The sequence below is a fragment of the Populus trichocarpa genome, chromosome 6 (assembly GCF_000002775.5).
Source record: "Populus trichocarpa isolate Nisqually-1 chromosome 6, P.trichocarpa_v4.1, whole genome shotgun sequence".
In the NCBI taxonomy this organism is placed as follows: domain Eukaryota; kingdom Viridiplantae; phylum Streptophyta; class Magnoliopsida; order Malpighiales; family Salicaceae; genus Populus; species Populus trichocarpa.
The window spans coordinates 21,079,357-21,106,804 of NC_037290.2; the positions used below are offsets into that span (position 1 = coordinate 21,079,357).

General features: G+C 32.4%; 1 protein-coding gene across 1 annotated transcript; it reads left to right on the forward strand.

The window, feature by feature from the left end:
* The first annotated feature begins 16,731 nt into the window (after positions 1 to 16,731).
* Positions 16,732 to 19,287, forward strand: LOC7497645 (aluminum-activated malate transporter 8). The gene is made up of 6 exons (XM_024603598.2): positions 16,732 to 17,190; positions 17,286 to 17,426; positions 17,512 to 17,784; positions 17,891 to 17,997; positions 18,175 to 18,318; positions 18,677 to 19,287. Exons 1-6 carry the CDS (start codon positions 16,902 to 16,904, stop codon positions 19,169 to 19,171), a joined length of 1,449 nt encoding a protein of 482 aa, XP_024459366.1. The 5' UTR covers positions 16,732 to 16,901; the 3' UTR covers positions 19,172 to 19,287.
* The last annotated feature ends 8,161 nt before the right edge of the window (positions 19,288 to 27,448 follow it).

Here is a 27,448-nt window from a genome sequence, read left to right on the forward strand (position 1 = left end):
TTAATGTTGGATAATAACACGCTTTATATTTGTTATCTTGTTCACTTTTTAATACTTTGCTTGTTAAATGGTTAATCTAGATTTATGTTGTATAACACTTGGTACAACAAATACTTGGCACTTTCATAGCACATACTGTATGGTATAACCGACACCTGAGCTATGAAAGGAACTTGATTTGTTGTTAACATAAGTTATAATCATGAATGCCTGACAACATTTACAAGTATTAGCATTATTCGAATAAGATAACTAATGTAATCATGTTAACAATTTATAATCTGATTGGAACCTCCTTTGTGTGTGGTTTCCAATTGAATAAAAAGAGTTTATACTATACTTGTTTGAAATACCATTAGTGGATCCTCTAACCTTGACATTTGTTGTTATCATTGTTTAATCCTTACGTTAATCTTCCATCTCAAAGTTCTCATCAACTTCTTCTTCTTCTTTATTATTATTATTATTATTATTATTATTATTATTACTATTACTATTATTGTTGTTGTTATTGTGTTGCTGTTAACTATAATTTATACAATTAACCTCTCTGTGGTTCGACCCCGGTCTTGCCGGGTTATTTATTACTTCGACACTCCTGCACTTGGGAGAAGACATCAATCTTTTGGTCGTGTCAAGTTTTTGGCGCCGTTGCCGGGGAGGTAAATTCTTGTACAAATTATAGTGTTTATTTTATTTTCTCTTTTTACTTTTCTTGTATTTAACTTTGTTTCTTTTGTGTTGTTTCTTTTTCTATTGTTTTTCTTTTCTTTCTTTTATTCTCTTCCTGCACGTGCATGAGAGTGTGGTCACGTACGTTAAGTGGTAGACTTTGTAGGGTATCCTCATCATTTTCAGAAAATATGGCCGAAGAAGATAATCAGTCGCTTCATAATGAGAATAATGAGAATATTCGGGTTAGAACTCTTAGAGACCACATGAATCCCACAAGAACAAGTGCACCTTCATGCATAGTTTTTCCTCCTGATGCATCTCATTTTAATTTTAAGACAGGCATTATTCAACTTTTACCATCTTTTCATGGTTTAGATTTAGAAAATCCATACTTGCATTTAAGGGAATTTGAGGAGGTTTGCAACACGTATAATGACTCAAATTGTAGCATGAACACCATTAGGTTAAAGCTTTTTCCTTTTTCACTAAAAGATAAAGCTAAAACATGGCTACAAAATTTGAGACCTGGATCCATTCGTGCTTGGGATGAAATGCAACAACAATTTTTAAAGAAGTTTTTTCCATCCCACAGAACAAACTCTTTCAAAAGACAAATCATCACTTTCACTCAAAAACCAGGAGAAATATTTTACCAATGTTGGGATAGATATCGAGACTTGCTTAATACTTGCCCCCATCATGGTTTTGAAACATGGAGATTAGTTTCACATTTCTATGAAGGATTAACACCTAGAGATAGGCAAATGGTTGAATTGATGTGCAATGGAACTTTTGAAGATAAAGACCCTAATGAAGCAATGGAGTACTTAGATTTGCTAGCTGAAAATGCACAAAATTGGGACACCACAGGTACTTATGAGGCACCAAGTAAAACCCAACCTCATACATCTAGTGGGGGTATGTACAACCTTAGGGAAGATCATGACCTCCAAGCCAAGTTTGCATCTTTAGCTAAAAAAGTCGAAGCACTAGAATTGAAAAGGAGTGGTCAATTAAAATCTGTTCAAGATATTGCGTGTCAAATTTGTGAAACCAATGAACATTCAACCAATGACTGTCCAACTTTGCCTTCTTTTAAAGAATGTCTCCATGAACAAGCCCATGCATTAAACAGTTTCCAAAGGCCCAATCATAACCCATACTCGCAAACATACAACCCTGGTTGGAGAAATCACCCAAATTTCAATTGGAAGAGTGAGAACAATAATGCTCAAACTTCACAACCACCGTTTCAAGCACACCATAATTTCCAAAATTCTCATGGACATGCACCTCCTTATGCTCCGCCTCCTAGAAGAAATCTTGAGGAAACATTGCATGCATTTATGGAAAAGCAAGAGGCAATTAACACTCAACTTGCTCAAAGCATGACAGATTTTAAAGATACTCTTGCAAAATTGACATCTGCTCTCAGTTTCCAAGAGAAAGGTAAGTTTCCATCTCAACCACAACAAAATCCAAAGGGGCGATACAATGCGAATGCAAGTAGTTCTGGAAGCCAACACATGGATCAAGCCAAATCAGTCATCACTCTTCGCAGTGGTAAGATTATTGAAAAACCCAGTCTTGAACCTTGTGAGAATGATGATGAGTCAATCTCTGAGGGTAAGGAAGGGGTTGAATCTGATCATTGCAAAGAAAAGACTGATTCTCCGCCAGCACTTCCATTTCCTCATGCCATGACCAAACAAAGGAAAGTTAATCACAACTCTGAAATCTTTGAAACTTTCAAACAGGTAAGGATCAATATACCTTTGTTGGATGCTATTAAACAGGTTCCTTCTTATGCTAAATTTTTGAAAGATCTGTGCACTGTGAAGAGAAAACTGAATGTGAAAAAGAAAGCCTTTTTAGCCGAACAAGTAAGTGCTATTCTTCAAAACAATAATGCTTTGAAATATAAAGACCCTGGTTGTCCTACAATTTCATGCTTTATTGGAGAACATAAAATTGAAAGAGCCTTACTTGATCTTGGAGCTAGTGTGAATTTACTTCCATATTCAGTTTTTCAAAGTCTCAATCTAGGTGAGTTAAAACCAACTTCTGTGACTCTTTTACTTGCCGATAGATCTGTAAAAGTGCCTAGAGGAATAGTTGAAGATGTGTTAGTACAAGTCGATAAATTCATTTACCCTGTAGATTTTATTGTCTTGGACACACAACCTGTTGAAGCATGTAATTCATTTCCTGTTATTTTAGGACGTCCGTTTCTTGCAACTTCTAATGCATTGATTAATTGTAGGAATGGACTGATGAAGCTATCTTTTAGAAACATGACATTGGAGATGAATATTTTCAACATTTGCAAGCAACCTGGAGATGATAATGATTTACAAGAAGTAGATTCTATTGAAGAATTAGTTTATGATCAACTTGAATCTACTTTGAGTAAAATTGAATTGGATGAATCTGAAGATTTGCAAATGATGTATTCTCAGGAAGAAATCACGGATGAAAAAGACACCGAAAATGTTGATGCGGATCTTTTGTCAAGAGTGACAACAGATTCAGCATCCGACATCACACCAATCGACGATTACTTTCCTGATGAATCCTTACTTTCTCTTAGTTCAATGCCTTGGTTTGCTAAAAATATCAATTTTCTTTCTACAGGAGATTTGCCAACTCATTGGAGTACCGAAGACAAAGGTAAGTTTTTGAACGAAGTGAAGAAATTTTATTGGGATGACCCTTACTTATTTGAATATTGTCCTGATCAAATATTTTGAAGATGCATTCCTGACAATGAGGTAAGTAATGTCATTAAACTTTGTCATTCTGAAGCATGTGGGAGTCATTTCTCGTCAAAAAAGACAGCTGTGAAAATCTTACAAAATAGATTTTATTGGCCCACCATGTTCAAGGACACACATGCATTCTGCAAAACTTGTGAAAATTGTCAAAAAGTTGATACTGGTCAAAAAGTTTTGCTTTATAATTCTCGACTCCATTTATTTCCTGGAAAGCTAAGATCAAGATGGAGCGGTCCATTTATTGAGAAACATGTGTATCCTTATGGGGCCTTTGATATTGAGAATCCGAATGACAATGTTTCTAAGGGAAATGGACATCGTTTGAAAGCTTACTTTGATAATTTTCCTAGTGAAAATGAATCCATTGGTTTGAATGATCCTGTAGATAAAGGTTGATTATTTTGTTTTTCTCACATTGTTTTTGTGTTTTCTTTTTGGTGTGAATTTTGTTTTGTTAGTCTCTCTCACCCCGGTCAAATGGCGGATAACGGTACTCCGTGATTTCAGTCGGTTCTTTCAGTTTCCCATAATAACTGATATTTGTATATATTGTGCAATTCTTGGCTCTTTCTCTCTTCTTTGACTCTCTTCTCCAATTCTCATTGAAAATGGACACCACTCTTGAAAAATTGAAAAAGTACTTTCCCGCTCTGCCTCAGAATGCGATTACAAAAATTTACCTTGCTAGGTGTGCAAGATTAAGGTTGTTAATGAATCATGGAATTCCTGAAGATATTCGCTGGCTGATTGAAGCAAAGGTCCGATTATCAGGTGAGTCCTCCAATTCTTTCGTTTCACACATGCCTGGAACAGGTAAAAGCACTTTTGCAAAGAAACGTCGTGCAAAACGACTGAAAGTCTGTCACCGATGTGCCAGATGGACTTGTAATGCAACATGTCGTTCTTTAGGAATGGTATCTATAAACCGTGAAGATAAAATACAATTCATTAAGGATGGCCTGAGTAAGGGGTCTTTAGATAATCTTCTATTAACCCTTGAGACGCATCCTAGTGGAGATGTGCATCGTGCTATTCATGATTTATGGCCACAATTCCATAAAGAACATGATCGACTTAGTCTTGGGAATCTGACTAAAAAAGACCCTGTTTGCCAGTTTTTAAGAAAACTGGATGGGAAGCCTATCCCCGACCCATAGAGGGCGTTTAAGCCGTTCTTGAACGTAAAACCAAGGGAAGATGTGAGCCACAATCACAACTACCTGTACATACACATGCTTTTCAAAATAAATAAATAAATAAATACATAAAGAGAGAGAGAGAGAGTGTGAGACTCCAGCTGGCCTATATCTAGGTGATATGATTGCATTTTCAAATCCTCATCTATAAAATCTTCTCTTCCTTCCCCTCATTTCTACTCAACCCTTACATTAGACAGATATAGAAGTGTGTAGAAATGGCAGGTCCCTCAAGTTATCACATAAAAAATATTTGTGTTTTCGGTGGATCCAGTCCTGGGAAGGAAATAGCTTTTTTTGGAAGCAGCAAATCATCTTGGTCAGGTACTAGCTGAGAAAAAGATTCATTTAGTGTATGGGGGAGGCAGCCTTGGGTTAATGGGGGGTGTGGCAATAGCTGCATTTTTAGGAGGTAGTCAAGTTTTGGGGGTCGTCCCCGAAGCTTTAACAAAAGAGGACATCATTGGAAGAACAATTGGAGAGGAACTACAGGTCTCCACAATGTCTGATCGATTGAATGCAATGTTTAACCATGCTGATGCCTTCATTGCCTTACCAGGTGGTTTGGGCACATTGGAAGAGATCTTTCATATTTCCTCTTGGGCCCAACTTCACATTCACCATAAACCTATAGGTTTGCTCAATATTAATGGTTTTTATGATAATTTGTTGTCTTTTCTTGATCAAGCTGTGGAACAGGAATTTCTAACATCTTCGGCACGACAAATCATAATCTCTGCTGCTACTGCTGAACAATTGATCGACAAACTACAATCTTTCACCCCTATAATTGATCCTTCCATGAGTCGCATAAATTGGTCAACTACAGAAAGCCGTAAAAAGCTTAGATTGGATTTGAGCCTTCGTTTGTGAATCCTTGTGTCTTTTGGTTTTATTAATAGCATATTATTTTGTGTTGTTATTTCTTATATTTGTTTAAGTGTGTTTCAGGTTTGTCAGTGTTCGTTGTTTCAGGTGATGTCTTCTATACTCTATCTTTCTATCTTATGACATTGAGGACAATGTCTTGTTCTGGTTGGGGGGAGAGGGTAGTAGTTGACATTAAAAAAAAAAAAAAAAAAACTAACTTACTAACTGTTTTTGCTATTATTAAAACCATTTGACAAAACTGTTATTACTAGGATGGCAGAGTAAGGGGAAATTTTAGTGACTCTTGAGACGCATCTTAGTAAACATTTTCCAATGGTTATTTGCAATATTCATAACAAGGCCTATTAGAATACTTCTTGAAATATTCAGGTTTACAAACTCTCGCATTGTTATCACTTGATTCTGCTCATATACTCATTTAACAAGTATTCTTAAACCTTCATTTTCACACACACACTTTAACATATGATTGTGGGTTGCACATTGGATTATTACATTATTTATGTTCTTTTGTTAAAGGTAACAACTAAGGGATAGGGATAGTCTATAATTTAAAAAAAAAAAAAAACAACAACAAAAATTGATGATAATAAAAGCGTAGATAAGTTTGGTTTCGTAGCCTCCCTAACCTAAGCAATTAAGCCCGAAGGGGTGTTTTAACACCTAATACCCTAAAGTCAACTGACTTGGGAGCTATTGGCCCAAAGCTTGTTACATGGGTTAAGGAGAAAAGCTTAAGGGAATCAAACATTACACTATCTACGTATCAGTATCTGCAACCCGAGTTACTAAGCTCGTAGGGGTGTCTCAACACCTAATGCCCTAAGACCAACTGGTCTGGGAGTCATTAGCCGAAAGCTCGTTACATGGGTTAAAGATGCATTGTGTTTTAAGTATATGTATATATATATTGAAAAAAAATACCAAAAAAAAAGAGGAAAAAAAAAAAAGATAATAATCCCAACCCAAGGAAGTTAACCTTAAACATTAGAACAGAATATTGTTTTCTTCCAATAAAAGCCCCATCATCTATGTTTTCATACATTGAGCACATAAAAAGGAAGGTTTAATAATATTTTGTTTAAGAGGTATTGAGCAGATATATAAAATTTAATGAGAGTTTGTTTATCTGGATAGATTAATAGAAGTTGAATGATGAATGCCTTGCTTTGTGAAAGTTGCAAATTGTTTTTCTATTTTAACGCTTTGATTACTAGGGACTAGTAATAAGCTGGTTGGGGGGTGTGATTAGTACTTAAAAGTGCATTTTTATCAAGGTTTTATATCGTCATTTTGCACTTGAAGTATCAATAACTCCTTAACTAAAGCATGTTTTATAATAACATATCTAATAATATAAGATACCTTTAATTTATGGTAAATGTTCATCTTAAATGCAGGCCTATCACATAAATGAAAGAATTGATTGATGAGTTGAAGTACTGAAATTGAAAGGACAAAGAGATGGGCAAACTTAGAAAAGAGATGATTGGTGTAGTCCAAACTTGAACACTGTTTGGTAATCGGGTGATATCTGGAGCTGTAGATCTTGGATTTAGGTCTATTATATATGTATGGAAAGATAAGACATAGGCCTACAACTTTCATGTGGAGCCCAAGATTTAAAAAGGCCGTTTTCAAGTCCAAATTACAGCAACAACAAAGAAGTCCGAATCTGTCCTGCAGCCCAGACACTGTTTAGTGTTCAGCCCATATCTCGAGTTGTAGAAGTCCAAATGATCTCAAATTTTTACCCTGGAAAGATGAGACAATTCTCTAGAACTTTCATGATTTAAGTTTGTTCAAATTATGACGTCATCAATGACGTTTTTGGCAGACAAGAAGATAAGAATTGTCACCAAGTCAAGATGTGGCCACCCACTCATCAATTAGTCAACAAATCAATAGTTCCGAATTTTGGCCTATAAAAGGAGGCATTTGCCATGTATTTAGGCATCTTGGTTTTCAGATCAAGATCATGCTCTTGCTCTCTCTTTATATTTTGTAATGCTTAAGTTTTGCTTATATTAATTTCTTGCTTATGCTTTTCATTTCCTTTCCTTGTTTATTTATGTTTCTTTCTTTCATTATGTGTTGCTAAGTTAATTATGTCAAGGTGAAAAGGGTACACTAATGGTGTAAGAATAAGTATAATATAAACTTAACATGGACCTTAATGTTGGATAATAACACGCTTTATATTTGTTATCTTGTTCACTTTTTAATACTTTGCTTGTTAAATGGTTAATCTAGATTTATGTTGTATAACACTTGGTACAACAAATACTTGGCACTTTCATAGCACATACTGTATGGTATAACCGACACCTGAGCTATGAAAGGAACTTGATTTGTTGTTAACATAAGTTATAATCATGAATGCCTGACAACATTTACAAGTATTAGCATTATTCGAATAAGATAACTAATGTAATCATGTTAACAATTTATAATCTGATTGGAACCTCCTTTGTGTGTGGTTTCCAATTGAATAAAAAGAGTTTATACTATACTTGTTTGAAATACCATTAGTGGATCCTCTAACCTTGACATTTGTTGTTATCATTGTTTAATCCTTACGTTAATCTTCCATCTCAAAGTTCTCATCAACTTCTTCTTCTTCTTTATTATTATTATTATTATTATTATTATTATTATTATTATTGTTGTTGTTATTGTGTTGCTGTTAACTATAATTTATACAATTAACCTCTCTGTGGTTCGACCCCGGTCTTGCCGGGTTATTTATTACTTCGACACTCCTGCACTTGGGAGAAGACATCAATCTTTTGGTCGTGTCATGTTTCTTTAAATTGCTTTTATCAATTACATAAGAAACATAGTTTAGCAATTAGTAGCTTTGACGGTTATCCATCACAGGTCAGATATTTTTTTTATATAAAAAAAAGGTGAATATACATATATACTTTTTTGACACTTTGTTTTCATAAAAAATTCTAAATATAAATAAAAAAACTTATACATGCATCTAATTAAATAAATCAAGAATTATTTGTGTAAATAAATAAATAAAAGTTAATTATTAACGATAACTAAAACCAAAATTAAAAAAATCGAGAGATAGATGTAGATTAAGATATTTGATCTCGTAACACGGATCATTTACCTAGTTATGTTTAATGAATTTTTTTATTAAAGTATTTTTTTTAAATCAAATAATAATAGAAAGAGACACACATATAAAATTAATTGAATAAAAACAATATTATGTAAGGTTGCACATATTAGAATATTATCCAAAAAAATATTCTTTATTTTTAAATATAAAGTTCATCTATATAAAACTTAAAAAAATTATAGATGAATCTTAATGATCTCTTTAAAAATTAAATACATATAAAATAAATTAATAAAAATAACCTCCATTTAAAAAAGGCTAAATAAGCTAAATAAAAAATTACAAAGAAAGAGTATTAATTTAAATATAAATTTAAATAAGAAACAAAGAAAAAAGAAAAAAGAAAGAGACAAACGTTATAAGCTTGACAAGCCAGGCCAGCACACCTGGCTCATCTAGAAAGGGCTCGCATATGGGCTTTTATTTTATTTTTTTTAAGCTGATGGAGTGGATAACACGTCATCCATCCTAATTTTATTTTGAAAAAAAAAGTCAGACAACGCGTTGTCTAATTTTCCCAAACAGTGGCCGGAAAATCAGGATTCATATTGTTTTGGCTTAGAACCTAATTTTGTTTTACCCAAAATACATAGAAAAAAAAATCTTAAACACCTTGATAACCCATAAAGGACCTTAAACAACTTAAAAAACTACACAAAACCCTAAATCAACCCAAAACAAAAAAAAATCTTTCATAGCTTAGTTTGGTGTTTTAGGCAATTTTAAGGTGAAAAAAAATGCTTCAGTGAAACTCTCTTCACCAAATAGAACTCGTTGACATTAACATTGACCAAATAAATCTAATGTTGAAATCTAACGATTTCTCTTTTAATCCAGCTCTCTCTCTCTCTCTCTCTCTCTCAAACGCTAAAGTCTAGCGATCTTTCTTTCTCTCTATTCTCCCAAATCAAAAACTAAAAATAATAAAAATAAATTTTTGTACCAAAATTAAATTGCAAGTAAACTAAGGGACTGAATAGGTATAATTTGAAAATTTTGAGGTTTAAATTTATTTTTTTACGAGAACTATAAACCCGTCACCTATTTTTTTATTTCTTTTGTACTTTGATCCTTCTTCTTTTAATTTTGTCCTTGGTCAACAAATTTAAAATCAATTATCCTTTAATTTAGCCCAAAAAAATACAATCACGTAAAAAAAATTGAAGATTAAAATGAAAATAATTTTTTTTTTGAACAATGAATCCATGATGAAATATGAGAGCTTGAACAATATTTTATCTACAACCTTTAGATTTTTGTTAGCATTCAATGACTATTGTTTTTAGTAAAGTGAGTTGAAAATTTAGTACTTAAATTGATGTCTGAGATTTATTTTTTAATAACATAAAATTTAATAACTTAAGTGAGTTACTATGACAACTATGGTCTGAGATTTATTTTCTTTCTTTCGTTTTATGTTAATTAGAATTTAAAAAATCACCGCAGTTAAATCATCAAATTGGAATAACAAAACAAAAGTACATAAATAGTATTTAGAGGATTGGCGCTTGACATTTATTTAAATAAAAAAAAATATTTAATTCAAGTCGTGAGAAGAAACCATAGCAGCACTACAAGTCCCACCTTTTGCTTTCGTCTTGCTTGCGAACATTACTAATGAATTTTTTGGTGAAGGCCTTGTTAATATTAAAAGGTAGTAATGATGGCCCACCCCTATTTCAACATCTTAGTAGTATTTAATACAATTTCTTCTTATGTAATTTGTGATACTATACTAGTAAATGCTACAATGTTTTCTCACTATCTAATACCTTCCCTTCCTGTATAATAATAATAAAAAAAAAAGATTAAAACCCTTTAGGAAAACACCTTAGCTCCCATTAAAAAATATTGTTCACTGAACAGTATAATAACAATTTTACCTCCTCACCCAAAATGGGTGTTTTGGGTTTTTTCACAATAATTTTTTTTTTATAATTAAAAAGTCAACTTAGGGTCACTTTTGTATTTATCTAAATAAAAAAATAAAAATGGGCGTGGACATGTGGTACACTCGGGGGTACGTGGAAGGCGTCCATGATCTTCAGACGACGTATGCAACGACTCCTGAAGTCCAAAAATACACTTTTATTATGTCATTAGAAACGTCGCAGTCTCTTCTTTCTTTTTGCGCGACACGTATCTGCGTTAGTGGTCTAGTTTGTCACTTATGAACCTTTTGTTTTTTTCTTTTTCTCTCTCCCCTCCCCCGAAAATTACAACTTGACCCCCTTGGTTGTTGGTATTTCAACTTTAGCCCCTATTCTTTTAATTTCTCATTTTTATTCTTGGTCCTTTCGTAGAAGTTTTATTATTTTTCAATTTCATCCTTAAATCCCAATTTAACAAATATTATATTCTTCAATTTGGTTCTTATTCTTTGGATTTCTAATTTTTTGCCTTGGTATATTTGTAAAAGTTTTATTGGTTTTCAGTTTCATCCTTCAATTCAAATTGATGGTTTTATGTTTTTCAATTTGGTCCTCATTGTTTTGATTTTTGTTTCTTAGCCATTTTATAAAAGTTATTATTCTTTTTAATTTCACCCTTTAATTAAAACATTTTATTTTTATTTTTATGTTAATTTTGAGCCTCATTCTTTTATTTTTTATCCTTTTACTAAATTGATTTATTTTTAATTTCACCCTTCAATTAAATTTAAAATTTATTTTGCTTTTTAATTTTGATCCTCGTTCTTTTAATTTTTATTTTTAAATTCTTTTGTATAATTGAATTTATTTTTTCAATTTCATCCTTCAATATATAGTTGATTAGAAATTGGACTTCATAGTTTTTCCATATCGAGTGCTTCAGGTCTAATGACTCGGGTCATAAGTTTAAAAAGTTAACACATATTTTTTTTATTAGAAAAAAGAGCCCTATAATTCTCTTGATTTTTTTTATTGGATTATTTCAATCATATGATCTAGGTTATGAGTTTGATATGATATCCTGAGTTGGCTTAGCCCTATTTAGCGTTGTTACAAGTTTGTCATAACTAGTTTTTTATATCTTTTTACCTCATTTTAGAACATGAACATTAATTTTTATACAAAAAATAGTTCGGCCCCATAGCGAAGTGCGAACACTAAGACTAGTTTTTTATACTACATTTATAGATGCCACAATTTCTTCTCAAATCCTTCTTATTTTATAAATGATTTTGTAATGAATTAATGATTTTATTGTTCACATATCCTACCTATGAAAAATACATTGTCATTGAGCATTGTCATAGGGTATTGGTTAGTGAATAATAAAATCACTTAATATATTATATTATTATTTTTAAATTTTTTTCAAGATTGTTTTCTTTACAACTTTTGTTTTAATAACCGTTTTTTTTTTGCTGGTTCAATGATTATTTTGTTTAAATTATAGACTGGTTATTTTTTTATCATCCCATTAAATTATAATAGTTTTTTTCTTCTCAATTAGGTTAATGCCCTAGATCATTTTTTTTTTACTTTTTTAAAATACACTTAAATTACCCGTTAAAAAAGTTATGGCCCATGCGTAACACGGCACATAAATCTATAATGGTCTAAAATCGAACAAATCTCTAGATAAAAAGAAAGTTTTTAGCTTCTTATTACTAAGCAAAAATTAAATAGTTTAAGAAACAATGATATATCAATGAAACACTAGGGCCGAATGTTATACCACAAAGGAAGAGTGTTGCATTATAGAAGTCAAGTGTGTGGGAGAATAAACACTAGCTAGTATCTTACTGTCTAGCAGTATATATGGAGAGCTCGTAAAGCTTCATCAATCAAAATCAACGAAGCTCCAAAAGAACAAAAGCATGTCCCCTCCTTCTACATGGACATGTGATTTATTCCGTACAGGGACTCCCGAAATTGTTTAGGCTTCATTAATGCTTGAGAAGGAAATAGAATGCAGATGAGGACTGGGTGTGAGTATGGCAAAGCACAATTCTAGAGTAGATTCAAACATCGGCTTGCTTTGCTGTTTCCCTCTTCATAAGTTAGCTGGAGACACACTTGTGCCATAACTTGGTGTATTTGGAAGCTTTTTTCATGGAGTAAAAAAAGAGAAACAACGCCATCTAATTTCTGTTTTGCTAAAAATTCTGTGGTATAACTAACATACACGCGCGCGCGCGTCTGCCATGCCTTTTCCATTCCATAAAAGATCCTAATTTTGGTTTTGCAATTTTTGTTTCAAGGGTAGAAAATCAAAAGAAAGTAAAAGTTGATATGTTATAAATACACGATCGCGTCAGATCCTACTCACTAGTGATTGCTGACTCTGCTAATCGACATGACGAACATTTTTCTAGGTTATCAAGCATATAAATTAAGATAATATATATATACCAGATCGATCGATGGCTGAGTATATTTATTCACAAATGTTCAAAACATTGGGGTTTTAGTAGCGTATTAGTTTTTTTCACCCCTAGAGTCAAAAAAATTTTTATCAGTCTAAAAATATATAAAGATATTAGAAAATTAAGGTTTTGATCCATGAAATACTTTTAAAATACTTAAATGGTGACACATTACATGATATTTTTTTTTAAATTTTTTTTTGAGATGGCAATACATTGAATTGATTCGAACCAACTATAATTACCATGCAAAACCCGCAATATGAGTATTAGATAGTGATAAAAGCATGGAACTAATAGCAAAACATAATAAGAAGTCAAATTATAACCAAATATTGAAGGTAAAAGTGCAAAAAAACAATTAATTCAAAAAATGTGGTAAAAATAAACCGACTTGAATAAACTTATATTAGTGATTGGCACAATGTCTTGGGATGAAACAATTTAACCTAAAAAAGAAAAAAAGTTAAGGAAACACCAAAATTTCAAAATAAGTACGAGAAATTCAAAACTCGAGTCATTGAGTAGATTGCGTTTAATAAGTTTAGTTAATCTAATAACACACACATATATAAACAACCTCAAATTAATAACATGAAAAATCAAGCAAACCCGGACAAATCCTCTAAACCAGGGTTAATTTTTCAAAATCATAACTCGTGAAATCTTAGATTGGGCTCAAGCAAAAAGCTCAATTTTCAACCAATTTAATTTTAAATGATAGAATTGGAAGAAAAAAAATATAGTAATAAAAGGAACGAAGACCAAACATGAAAAAAATAATGAGGATGAAATCGCAATAAATAAATAAAATTTATAAGCCATCTCAAAACAAAAATTAAATCAAAAGAGTTGGGGATCGAATTTGAAAGATGAAAAACTGAAGAAGGATAAAATTGAGAAAATACTCCAATTTAAAGTGAATTTTTCAAATAAAACAATTGCAACTCAAAGAAAAGGGGCTAAATCTAAACAAAAAAGAAATTGAAGGGTTGTTGTGATTTTTTCCATAGGTAGCGCGTAAATCGACGTAGAAGATCGAGAATTTAAGGGGAAAAAAGAAAATCAATGTGGCATCAAACCAGACAGAATCACTATACACGTGTTGCCTAGATAGATAGAGAACGCTAAAACGAATCAAATGACATGGTAGAATTTTTTTTTCTACCACTAAAGTTATCTACATGCGCCGCCCAAATATGATGGAGTGGCTGACACGCTGACGCATGCCATGCACGTGTTAACTGTATCAAAAGACAACATTACCCTCAAGACCAAAAGATTATTGTGAAAAAACCATTATGAAATGATGAATTATCCCCTACAAAGATGCTTTGAGAATTTTGATTTTAAAGGCGATAGAGTTATTAAATTATGCTTGAAAAAGTGAAAAAACAAGAATGCCCTTAGCAATAGTTAAGTGATATTTTGTTTTTAAGGGTATTGAAGTAAATTCATTGTACAAAAAATTTAGAAAAAGTCAAAGATACCCCTCAACAATTATAGAATAACAAATGATCTATGTGAAAACACAAATATAACCTTCTAGGCCATTTCATTGAGTTTTTTTTAAAGGCCAGAAATATAATTCTGCTATTATAATCCCTGAAGAATCCAGTACTTTTTTTTTTATTATAAATATGAACCATTTTGAAGATTTCTTTGTGCTCAATATACAAATTTAAAGTAGTTATTTCACCTGATTTAAAAAATATAGGATACTTGGTTATGAGGTTTCATTAAGTCAATATGCTTATAAGTTCATTTATAACTATATTCTAGGGTATGGTTGAACTAAAAATCCAACCAAGATTAAATTCCAGTCAACCTATCGGATCAAAGTTCGGACTTGACAAATTAATTAGACAAATTAATTTAAAAGTGTAGAAGATAACATGGGTCTATTGTAAGCAACAATTTTATATTGTGCTGCCTAAGATTCATCATTTCTTTTTTACTTTTTCCTGCGTTTCATTGTCATCATGCCGTCACCATGATTTAAATGAGATGCTATTATTATTAACTCTCGAAGCATTTAGCAGCGGATAGTGGTGCCGAGTTCTTACCCTTTTTTTTTGTTAGGTATTAAATACAGGGGTGGTACACACTAAGTTTTGTTCGACTCCCTACGCCCTCTTTTAGTGTATTTAATAATATAATAGTTCATGAACTCCTAGTGATATTCACACTCTTTCCAGTGCCTCAACACTAATTCATAAATTATCCTAATTAGTACTAATATGTAACTTTAATTACAAGTCGTGGATAATTAATCACCGAGCCCATGAAAATAATTGAGGGATATCTCCATCTTTTGAAGCACTGAGTCCCACTAGTTAGATAATGGTTGAAGCAAGTTTAACAGCCTTAGTTTTTTAAGGTAAAATCTACTTTTCTTTTCCTTCCATTAAGAACATAGTGATGGCAATTTCTAAGCTTGTGCTGTGTAGCAGCTTTAATAGGGCAGGATGACGTTCTCTTAGAACTTTGTGTTGCTTCGATTATGTAGTGTTGAGCTACATCCAAATCCTGTGGAATACGCAGCATTACACTACGGGTCTTATAGTTTAAAAGGTTACGGTGTGGTATTGCCTGTAAAAAAACTAACAACTAGCATTATGGCCATTTTCCCCATTTTTGCAAGTACTTTTGGAATCTGAAAGAGTTCTTGTAGATTACTGTCACATTGTATAGAGAAAAATAAGAGCAATGAAAGAAAATTTGAAACAAAATAAACATTAGCTATTTGATCGTAAAGGGTCAGGATGGGAGTTTCTGAAAATCATAGAATTGATATTGAGAAAATTTAATCTACAGGGGCCAAAGTCGAACATTTCTGAAGTTACAAGAGCTAAGAAAATAATTTAATCATACGTGTTTACCCTTAAACGCATCCTCCTTTTCCCTAATTTAAGTTAGGAAAATAATTTACAAATAAATTACCTGTACGCGAATTCTCATAGAAATTGATATGTCAATCTTCAAGTGATAAAATATAAGTTTCATAAATTATAAATAATTATTGTTTTAATAAGAAAAAACTAATACCGCACGTAGTTTCTATGAAAACTCTATATAAAAAAATTTATTTGTATAATTGTAGTCTCTTCAATCAATTTGCATCTTTTGAGAGTTCGAAATGGTCTTCCAACAAAAGAGAATGGCGTCTGAAAAATGAACCAACTAATTAAAATGCTTAGTTTATTCAATAAACTTCAGGCATGGAAGTTCCCAGAAGAAATTGCAAAACCTTGAGGTATTGGAATACAGAGCACACCATAAACTTTACTGCGAGAATTCATGGCTGTTGATCAGCGTATATGGTTTTGAGAAGTGGCTCCATGGTGGGGATTTGTGGATGAGAAGGAGAGCACCAAAACTAGTTTTACAGCTATATCGTGGAAATTACTGCGGACTGCAGCTCCTAGATCATTAGTGGGCTAAAACTTCCCTTGCTATTTTTGTTCTGCAAAGAGTTGGCGGAAACTCAAAAGAGTCATAATTAATTAATGGGCTGATTCTATCTCTAAAAGGTACCTCTTATCCAAGTTTTATAATAATTTTTATTCAAACCATGCCTCGTCAGCTACATTTTGGAGAGAAAAAAAGCTTTTTGATAAACAAAAAATTTGTCCTCTCATCCTACAATAGACACCAACACATGCATCAATTTAATATTCTTGAGCCTACTTTATCTTCCTATGAATACAGGCCATCAATTGACAATCTGAAGCAATTTATTCTCAAGCAACTAATATATAGCTTCGAAGCAGGTAATCAACTTCAGAAGGTTCAAGCCTTTAGTCCCTTGGTAATAACCGTTTCTCTCTCGTGCATATACTTGGCACCCCCACAACATATATCTTCAAGGCATGGAGATTGATCAATCAGCAACTCAAGAGAAGGCCAGGCCTTTGACTCGTGCACGGGGCTTGCTCAAGGCCTTGCCTGGCAAGGCCGAGGCCGAGGTTATAGGATTTGCAAAGAGCGTAAGAAAACTTGGACAAGATGACCCAAGAAGAATCATCCATTCCCTAAAAGTGGGACTAGCTCTCACACTGGTGTCCTCGATATATTACTTGAAGCCTCTCTATAAGAGCTTTGGGGAAGCAGGAATCTGGGCTGTGCTAACAGTGGTGGTAATTTTTGAATTCACCGTAGGTAAGTCGATTGATAGGACTTGAATATTGCTTTATATTAGCTCAAAACGATTCCACAAGTTGTCGAATAATGTATTTCATCTTATTGTTGTTTAGGTGGAACATTGAGCAAGAGTTTGAATAGAGGTTTCGCAACATTACTAGCTGGAGCTCTAGGGCTTGGAGCTCAACACCTGGCCAGTCTCTCTGGAGAGAAAGGGCAGCCCATTGTCCTTGGAATTCTTGTCTTCTTATTAGGTATGTTGCTTATACATGTACAGACAAAAGCACTTCTGGTAAGACAATCTGTATTAATCCAAGTCACTCCGGGTACTGTATGCAGCTGCAGCATCTACATTCACACGATTTTTCCCGCGAATCAAAGCTAGATATGACTATGGAGTCTTGATATTTATATTAACATTCAGTTTGGTATCTGTTTCTGGGTATCGAGTTGAAGAACTCTTGGTGTTGGCAAGTCAAAGACTATCAACAATACTAGTGGGAGGGGCAATATGCATAGTTGTGTCCATCTGTATTTGTCCTGTTTGGGCAGGTGAAAATCTTCATAACTCGGTTGCTTCCAATATAGAAAATCTTGCAAGCTACCTAGAAGGTTAGTGTGGTGACTTGAAAACCATTAACTTAATTCGTTTTGTTTCATCTAGATTTTATTTTAACTGGAAAGGTCACCCTTAAAAAATAAACAAATAAACTCACAGGTTTTGGAGGTGAATATTTTCAGTCCGGTGAAGGTTCCGATAGCGACAGATCATTTCTCCAAGGATATAAAAAAGTCCTCAATTCAAAACCCACAGAAGAAACCATGGTAAGGACAGCTTCCACTAACTTGCCCTTTTGTCTTGCATGAATGCCACTAACTTATGCACTTTTGTTGACCTTGGTTGGGCGCTCTCTTTACCAATATGTATGCCAGCTTGCAGTACGATTTCTGCTGGCTAGTGCTAAAGTACTAATCAATGAGTGCTCCTAAACATTACTGCAGGCAAATCTTGCAACATGGGAACCTGGACACGGCCGCTTTGGTTTCCGGCATCCATGGAAACAATACTTGAAGATTGGAGCGCTCTCGCGTCAATGTGCTTACCAGATTGAAACTCTTAATGGCTACATTAACTCTGATAACCAAGTAATAATCTATCACAAAATTTCTCTGACGTTTACAGGAATAAAAGAAAATTAATAGCCAAGATCCCTGGTTTAATTCCATTAGACAAAAGGGGGCCATACTTATGATAAATAATTACTTCCTCTATTTATTACTACAATTCATAAGTACGCACACCATCCATAGTGTTTTGATGAAATCACCCTACAAGGCCGCTTTTTAAAGATACTTCCACTAAGAGCGTCACATAGGCAGGTTCTATAAAGAAACAAATGAAAAACAAAAAGATAAATGGATTCTTTTCTTCTTTCTATAGCTTATCAAATGAATGACTAATGCTGTAAAACACTAAACATATATATTATGCTACTCTTTCCAGGCACCCCTAGAATTCCGATGCAAAATCCAAGAATCATGTACACAGATAAGTGCAGAATGCGGCAAGGCACTGAAATCACTGGCCTCGGCTATCAAAACCATGACTTTTCCATCCTCTGCAAATGTCCACGTGGAGAACTCCAAAACTGCGGTCAAGGACCTCAAAATTTCTCTCAAAGCTGTCTCGCTAGAGCATGATCAAGAACTTTTAGCTATTTTGCCAGATGCAACAGTGGCATCGATACTGGTAGAGATTGTTATATGTGTGGAGAAAATATCCGAATCAGTACACGAGCTCTCTAATCTAGCACACTTTAAGAGCGTGGAACCTACTGTGTCACCAGAGAAACCCCAATTACTTCACCGAGGAGCCATAAATCCTGTTTTAGAAGGTGACAGTGACCATGTCGTTATTACAATACATGAAACGTCAACAGATTCTCAAGAAAATGAGAATCCTAAGGCACCAAAGGTTGGCCAACGTGTAGAATTGTAAATATTTGTTACTGACAATCGTGTAGCTAGATTCTAGCGTTGGGCTATTTTAGAGGGAAGGGTTGATAATATTGTTAGAAACAATTTTCCATGACTTCATGGATTCCTTTGCAACAAGTTCTACTAAGAGAGCTAGAAATGGCAGAGGGTTATTAAAAAAGTATTGCTCCTTCTCTTCAGCTATAAATGTGAAGTAAAAACCATCTCATTCCATTGCATCTGCGACCAGCCATCGGGTGATGTTGCGTCATTGTGCAGCCAAAAGGTGATGCTGCATTTTATGGTGAAAAGGCCCTCATGCCGCCAGTTTGCTGGGACGCAATGTATTTTGATAGTGTTTTCTTTTCTTAATTGGTGCGATAAAAAGAATAAAAAAAATCCGATATAATATAGAATTTTAAAAATAATTTCATATTCACTAGCTAATTACAACTTGCATATACCCACATTATTAATATATATGCAATAGACCCAAGATGCATGTTAATTTGGAAAAGTCTTCATAAAACTGTTTTTTTTTCTATTTGTTTTTTTTACGAAGTAAATCCTTGGATAGCAGCAGCTAGCAGGTGCACAGTTTTTGCCTTTAGGGATATTCCATCACATACTGATCATGGAGAAGTTGGAGAGCTTGTAATTAGTGGTATACTTGCATCATAATGGCACACGTTGGACCCTTTATGGGCAATGTTTACGAGGTTTACTCCACTCAACCTAAAACTTAGTCTTGAGATCTCAAAAATATACAATTTTATATTAATTTTTTGAGTTTTTCTTAAAATAAGGTAGTTTAAAATCTTAATTCTAAGAACAAAATAGTTTTAATCTTATTTCTAATAATAAAGCATTTTATATCAGGTATATATATATATATATCTTTCCATAATTTTGCTTTCTCTATATTTGTATTCTCCTCCTCTAACTAATATTATTTTTACAACTTAATTCTAAAAAAAAATTCTATTTTAGAACTGGCCAAGAGAGACACATTCTATATAAAATCAATTATATACAAATTTAACAAATAGGTTATAGACATGATGCTTTTAAAAAGAACCTTAAAACCTATTCTTTTAATTTCTAGAGTTTAGTTGGCAATGGTAGTTTTCTTGGCGACAACTTCTTTCTCTTTTTTTCTTATTCATTGTTTTAAATTATTTGGTTTTTATTTTGTATCAATAAATCAAGATCGTGTATTTAGATCTATATGATCATGTATAGACTACATGTTTTCTTCTCTTATTGGGTGTTTTCTCTTTTTGAACAAAGATATATCTAGTGGTTGTTTCTACCTGGATGGAGGAGATTGGTACTATCAACAAGGTTTGGTAGTGCAGCCCAGTCCCCATTGATTTACTGTAACTCAAACTCATCAATGTGCGTGAGATACAATTCGTTACTATATAGGCAGCCTACATTTGGGAATTTCATACGTATTTCTTTGTCGTTTAAATTATTGAAATGACTAGTTGTTGCCTAAGATTATCATATATTGTTATATTGTCAATATTTTTCCAAACAACAAGTTGTAATTTCTCTGGATATAATATGAATTTAGTGATTTATTTGTACTTTGTTTAGTACAATAAATAGTAATTTCTTTCTAGAAAAAGGTTATAGGCATCATGGTGGTAGCAAAGCTAAGGATTTTATGTCGGGAAATGATGAAAAGAAAAGAGAAAAGAAAAAAACATTGACTAATTGGAAACTGCATATGGAACTAATGGCTTTTTTTTAAGAAAGTTAGAAGCACCAACAAGGAATAATATATTTATTCTTGCTTAGACTATCAACCAAACTCTTAATATTGTTTATGTCTAAACCATACTATTAAGATTTAGACACAGTCTATAGATAAATTAAAAACTTATGAATAAAATTAAGAAGAGAGAAGAATTAAATGCAAAAATCAATATGTGATTTTATGCTTTTTGGTTAAATGACAGCCTACTGCTTTGGCACTTCTGCGATAATAATAGCACCTTAATTTCTTGTTGATTAACCTTTTTTTTAATCAAAGATGATTCATTTTTTTGATAAATCAAGAAGATGGACTTGTTTTCTCTAGATGAATATTTCATGTGATCACTATTATAATTTATTTTTGACCCCTTATTTTTTTTAAAAAATAAAAATTAGGGAGCGAAACGACAATCAAAAAAATAAATAGGGACCAAAATAAATAGCAAGGGTTTAAGACTCTCTCCAAAACAATTTTGTGATAGAGATACGAAGGATAGGAGAAAAGAGATAAAGAGATAAAATTTCATAATATATGAAAAGATAAAAAGAGAATAACCTATACATAGACCAGACAATCAATTAAATAAAAAAAAGAGTGATTAGAGTAAAAACAAAAAACCAAAGATAAAACATGCAAAAAGACTAAGAAAAGAATTCAAGAGAGAAATCACAAAAACATTAAGAGAAATAGAGGAAATATTCTAAGAGAATAAAGAGAATTAAAAAAATGATCATTATAGGACAAAAAGGATAGAAAGATTAAAAAGATAAAAAAAAAGAATAAAAGGAAGCCCTCTCTACAAAAAAAAATCATCACCATTATTCTCCTTATTCTCTTTCATAACTAGATTATAATAACAACAACAATAACTCAAACTTAGCCTTCTTTCTTACATCTCTCAAGACATTACCACCATATAAACTTGGCCTCCATTATCATTCATATCCTCTACAAACCAAAACCATCCTTTTCTTCTCTCCTTTAAGCTTGTGAATTCTTCCCCGACTCGTGGCAACAGCCACCATCTTCATTTAGATTAAATCACTGATCAACACCATCTTTCCCAACTCATGGCAGCAACCACAATCTTCATGGTATCATAAAAAAAAAGAGTAGATCGAGAAAGGAAAGAAACAAGAAGAGGAGGAATTCATGATCCACTGACTCACGCTCCTCCATGTCTCGACGACATGTTTAACAATGCTCTGTAGTCCACATTATTTGTTTGCGTGTGCAACCCATATACTTCCACTGCCACTTCCATTTCAGTAGTTTTTGACACTATCAGACCAGTTCTAGTAGCCTCCAACCAACCCCAATCACTTCTAGAGGTCAATTTCAAACCCTAATACATTGATTTATCTATTTTGAGTTTGTAATATGCTATCAATTTTCATGAGTGTATGTGTTCATTGGTTATTGTGAGATTCGTGTTGTGACATTGTGATTGTTTAGGATTCTGATTCCCTCTTGTGTTATGTTTCTAAATCAAATAATTGACTCGATGATGTTATAATGTTTAAAAAGTTATCCCATTGAGAAGTTAACACATTGCTATTTTCAAATATATAAATAAAATTTTTATTTTGTTTTGGTCAAAGAATTGACTCAAGGATGGTATAATATTTAAAAGGTTATGTCCTTGAAAAGTTGAGACTTTCTCATTTTTAAAAATATAAATAAAATTTTTATTTTATTTTGATCAAATAATTGAGGATAGTATTATCTTTAAAAGGTCTATACTAGAGAAGTCGAGACTTTATTGTTTTAAAAAATGTAAATAAAAAGTTTTGTTTTGTTTCTATCAAAGAATCAACTCGAGGATGGTATAATATTTAAAAGGTCTAGAAGTCAAGAGTTTGTTGTCTTTGAAAAACAACAATAAAAATATTTTTTTTGTTTTTATCAAATAATTAACCCGAGTATTGTAAAATCCTTAAAACAAATGTTATATCATTGTGAAGTTGAGACTTCAATATTTCTATATATAAAAAGAAAACGATTACTTTCTTGTAAATATAACTTGGTCATTTTTAATGAATATTTAAGTCTTGTAATATGTTTTATCCCACAGTTGTGAGTAGAATTATGTTGGGTCAATTTGACCTCACCAAAGACTTATTGAATGTAAGTGAAGGCTTTCAAGCTTATTTTAGGCATAATATAAAAATCAGGCTCAAACCTAATTTATCATTCATCATCTTTTTGGGTTCAACGCCTGTATTCTAAACGTGATGATTGGATCATACTATCCGGTTTAAGTCCAAAATTACTATTTTAGGATTGGTATTAATTTAGATAAAAAAAGATTAGAAAAAACACAATAGGTACCTTTATCATTAAAAACAATACAATTTACTTTAGATATGAAGTATAAGGTGATAGTTATCTCTCTTATTACATAATAAGTTCTTCAAGTACAACTTTGAAAACTAGTTAAGATTTCTATTTATCATAACTCATTTTTAACCCCCCGCAATAATTTTTAGAAATATTAAAAAATGTTTTTAAAGAAAACAAATATTCAAAGTCATTTTCAAATTAATCAAGCTTGTAAAAAATTTTAACTAATAATAACAAAAAACAAATTGGACATGACAAAATTTCAAAATTTATTTGAGATGCATTATAAGGGATGTAATTGAAAAGAAATTATTGAAATTAAAAGAATTAAAAGACCAAGGATAAAATGCTAAATTGGATAGTATTATTTTAAGATTCTCCCATGAATTACTCTTTCAAACTCATCCGAGAAACTCATCCATATATATTAATATTTCAACCTCATTCATGGATAGTATTATACCAAGGCTCATCTATTTATTATTTCAATAAATAGTACTATTCCAGCCTCTTCCATAAATAGTACTATATCAAGGCTCATCTATTTAATATTTTAATAAATAGTATTATTTCAGGCTCATCTATTTTAATATTTTAATAAATAGTATTATACAATATATGACTTCAGCTGCGACTTCAGCTAGAACTATCACAGTGAAAAATATTACATTTCATGGTGAGCTGCTTCAGGTATTTTTCAAAATAAACTACATATTCTCAGGTTTAACAAAAAATAAAAAGGATGGTTCATTTCAACAACACTCAGGTCACCTCTCCATTAAAGAATAAAAAGGTCTCTTCACACATATTGTTTTTCTATAAAACATCATTTTATTTTTATCTTTTTAAATTTTTTATCTACTTTTTAGCCATAAAAAACCTATTTTTTTGTGAACTTTTTCTTAGACTTCATCACTTTCAATGAAGACAATTAATTTAAGAAAATGATATTTTTGTATGGCGAATGTTTAAGGTAAAAGGCTAAAATATATGATGTTGCTCTTTTCAGGCACCACAAGAATTCAGATGCAAAATCCAAGAACAGTGTACAAAGATGAGTACAGAATGCGGCAAGGCACTGAAACCATTGGCCTCAGTTATCATAACCATGACTGTTCCATCCTCGGCAAATGTCAATGCGCATAGAGAACTCCAAAACTGCCCTCAAGGACCTCAAAATTGCTCTTAAAACTATTTTCACTGCACCATTAAACAGTTTTATTGATGGATTAATTTTGTCAATATAAAACATATAATTTATTAGAAAATATTTTACCGACTGCATCACCGACAGAATCTGTCTGTTAGAATATTAATCGTTAGTAATTCCCATTTCTATTGCTACTTCCGTCGGAAAAAAAAAAACACCGACGGTCTTACAGACGGACAAAGCGCGCCAAAAAAAATTCGCGCTAAAACTTTACCGACAGAATTATTTCGTCTGTATTTCCATCGGTAAATTAAATTAAATTCAAAATTTCATTGGTTTTCGCTGATTTTTTACAGAAAAAAATTAGAGACGGAATTATATCTGTCGGTAAAAATTACTGACAAATAATTCTATCAGTAATTCCGTTGGTTTTCTCTGATTTTCTGGTATCTGGTATGGTTCATTGGAGCATGATCAAGACCTTTTAGCAATATTACCACCTACAACAATTGCTTCAATACTAATTGAGATTGTTAAATGCGTGGAAAAAATATCTGAATCAGTACACCAGCTCTCTAAGCTAGCACACTTCATGAATGTGGAACCTACTGTGTCACTAGAGAAATCGCAATTTCTTCACCCAGGAAGCATAATACCTATTATAGAAGGTGACACTGACCATTATTACAATACATGGGAAATCTGAAGATTCTATGAAATGTGAGAATCCTCAGGCTCCAAAGCTTAGCCAGCATGTGGAGCTGTAAAAAATTTTCACTAACATGCATCATTACCAGAAAATCAGCGAAAACTAACGGAATTAATGACAAAATTTTTTCATCAGTAATTTTTACCGACGGATATAATTTCATCTCTACTTCTGTCGTTGAAAATACAGACAGAATTATTTCGTCGGTAAAGTTCTCGCGGAAATTATTTTTTTTTGGCGCGCTCACCGTATGTAAGACCGTCGGTGTTTGGCTTTTTTATTTCCGATAGAATTAGCGACGGAACGAGGAATTACCGACGATCAATATTCCGACGGACAGATTTCGTCGGTGAGGTCATCGGGAAAAATTTTACCGATGAATTGCGTGCCTTACACCAACGGAATAAATCTATTGGTAAAACTATTTAATGGTGTAGTGCATGTAATCTAGTGTGACGGAAATTAATATTATTAACCAAAAAAAATTCGTATTACTAGCTAGTGCATTAATTCTATTGTGACGAGTTGTAATCAAAATGAAATGACAGAAGAATATTAAGGAAGTGGTGTTCTTTTTCGTCAGCTATGCAAGTATTGTCGGCTCCATTGGGAGTACTTTAATTTATTTAATTTTTCGAGTAAAAAAAGAAGTCACCTACTCGCCGTTGAAATAAATTTGACACGGGAAAAAAATCGCTCTAGCAAAAACGAGAAAAGCACAAAGCTGGGATATGTTTTTATTCTTAAGGTGGCAGGAGCAGGGCTCAAACTTAAGATGGACATTTCTTCCTTTCTCCCTTGTATTTTAGGGCCAAGAGCACTGCGAGTTCTCAATAGATATCCAGAGGCTTACTTCTGAACAACAAAGACAATCGAGCGTACAAAAAGCATGAAGACTAATGGGATTTGTAATCGACCCAAATTTAATGAATTCAAAAACCCCTCCAAACAATCTCTTTCAACGTAAACAACTCCTTGAACTCGCTCTAGAAGAGGAGCCTTACTTCATGACTCGTCTTATGAGAAGATTCCAACTCTGTAGGCTTGTGTCAGACAATATGCTTGAATCTATTTTTTTTTTTATCTTTAATAGTCTCAGTCAACTTACCTAAACCAAACTCATCTTTAGAAATTTTTCTAGGACCTCACGCGAGTATATCAGTATTTTATATTGATCTAATACGTATTATTTTGAATAGAATATAACTCAAAATATCATAATGATGAAATTATATTTTAGTCTATTATCTTCATAAAAAAACAAAACTCATGAACTATAAATACACTATAAATTCTTTAAATTTCAGGTTCATATATAATTTTTTCATCATAACAAGTATATTTTTAGAATCTATCTCTATAAAATATCATTATATTTTTTCTCTATAAAGTTATTGTTTTAAACATTTGAAATTTTCTATATTTATCAAAATTTTTGTATTAAGTTACCATATATCTTAGTTAAAACAAAAAATCAAATTATTTAAATTAAAAAATTAATCAGTTATCTATAACGTATTGAATTTTTGTTATATCGTGAATTTGACATCAACGTTCGAGTTGTTTCCCACTATTCAAGAGGAAGTGGATGTTGTTGCATGAAGATTTGGATTTTCTGATCAGCCAATTGAGTTTGGCAGCCAGATCAATTGAGGAGACATTGACAGAAGCCAGGAGTTTAGCCAATCCCATCAAGTTGTACGTAGTACGTACTCGTACTCTTGGCCTCCTTGGCCAGTTTAATTCAACTTTAAGCACGTTGAATGGAATATCGACAAAAGGTTATTTAAAAAAAAAAAAAGACAAAAGGTTATTTATAGACATGATCACTGGTGGTCCTAATTTGATTTCAATTGTCAATTTTCTAGAAGCAATACTTGAATAACATTAAAAAAAAAATGATTTCAGGCTGTTTTTAATGCAATAAAATCATCAAAAAATTCATAATAACCTCAGCTAAGCTAGTATTGTGAGGATAATAGCGCATTCGGAGAGTAGTAATATTTGTACTAAAAATTACCTTTGCTTAAGAACGCAAAAGAAAATGTCTTCCCATAAAGAAAATGAAAGATTAATTGTTGAATATCCTAAAAGAATAATCAAATAATAAAATTAATTAAAGAAACAACGAGTTCAAATCCATAAACTAGTTTGATAGAAATCCACACACACAAACCAAGGAGCACGTTCTTGTCACATTTTTTTGTCTGCTAGTTCTAGTAATGGCAATGATCTTGTTTGTAGCCTCTATCATGTTATTAGTTTATTATGTTTGGTAGTAGAGTAATTAAATATATGTATTTTTATTATATTCGTATAAATATATATTTGT

Bases quoted from the DNA above. Each gene is read 5' to 3' on its own strand.
- LOC7497645 (XM_024603598.2), top strand. From the start codon at position 16,902: ATGGAGATTGATCAATCAGCAACTCAAGAGAAGGCCAGGCCTTTGACT. The intron at 17,427-17,511 runs GTATGTTGCTTA...TACTGTATGCAG, and splicing joins AATTCTTGTCTTCTTATTAG to CTGCAGCATCTACATTCACA. The intron at 17,998-18,174 runs GTAAGGACAGCT...ACATTACTGCAG, and splicing joins AACCCACAGAAGAAACCATG to GCAAATCTTGCAACATGGGA.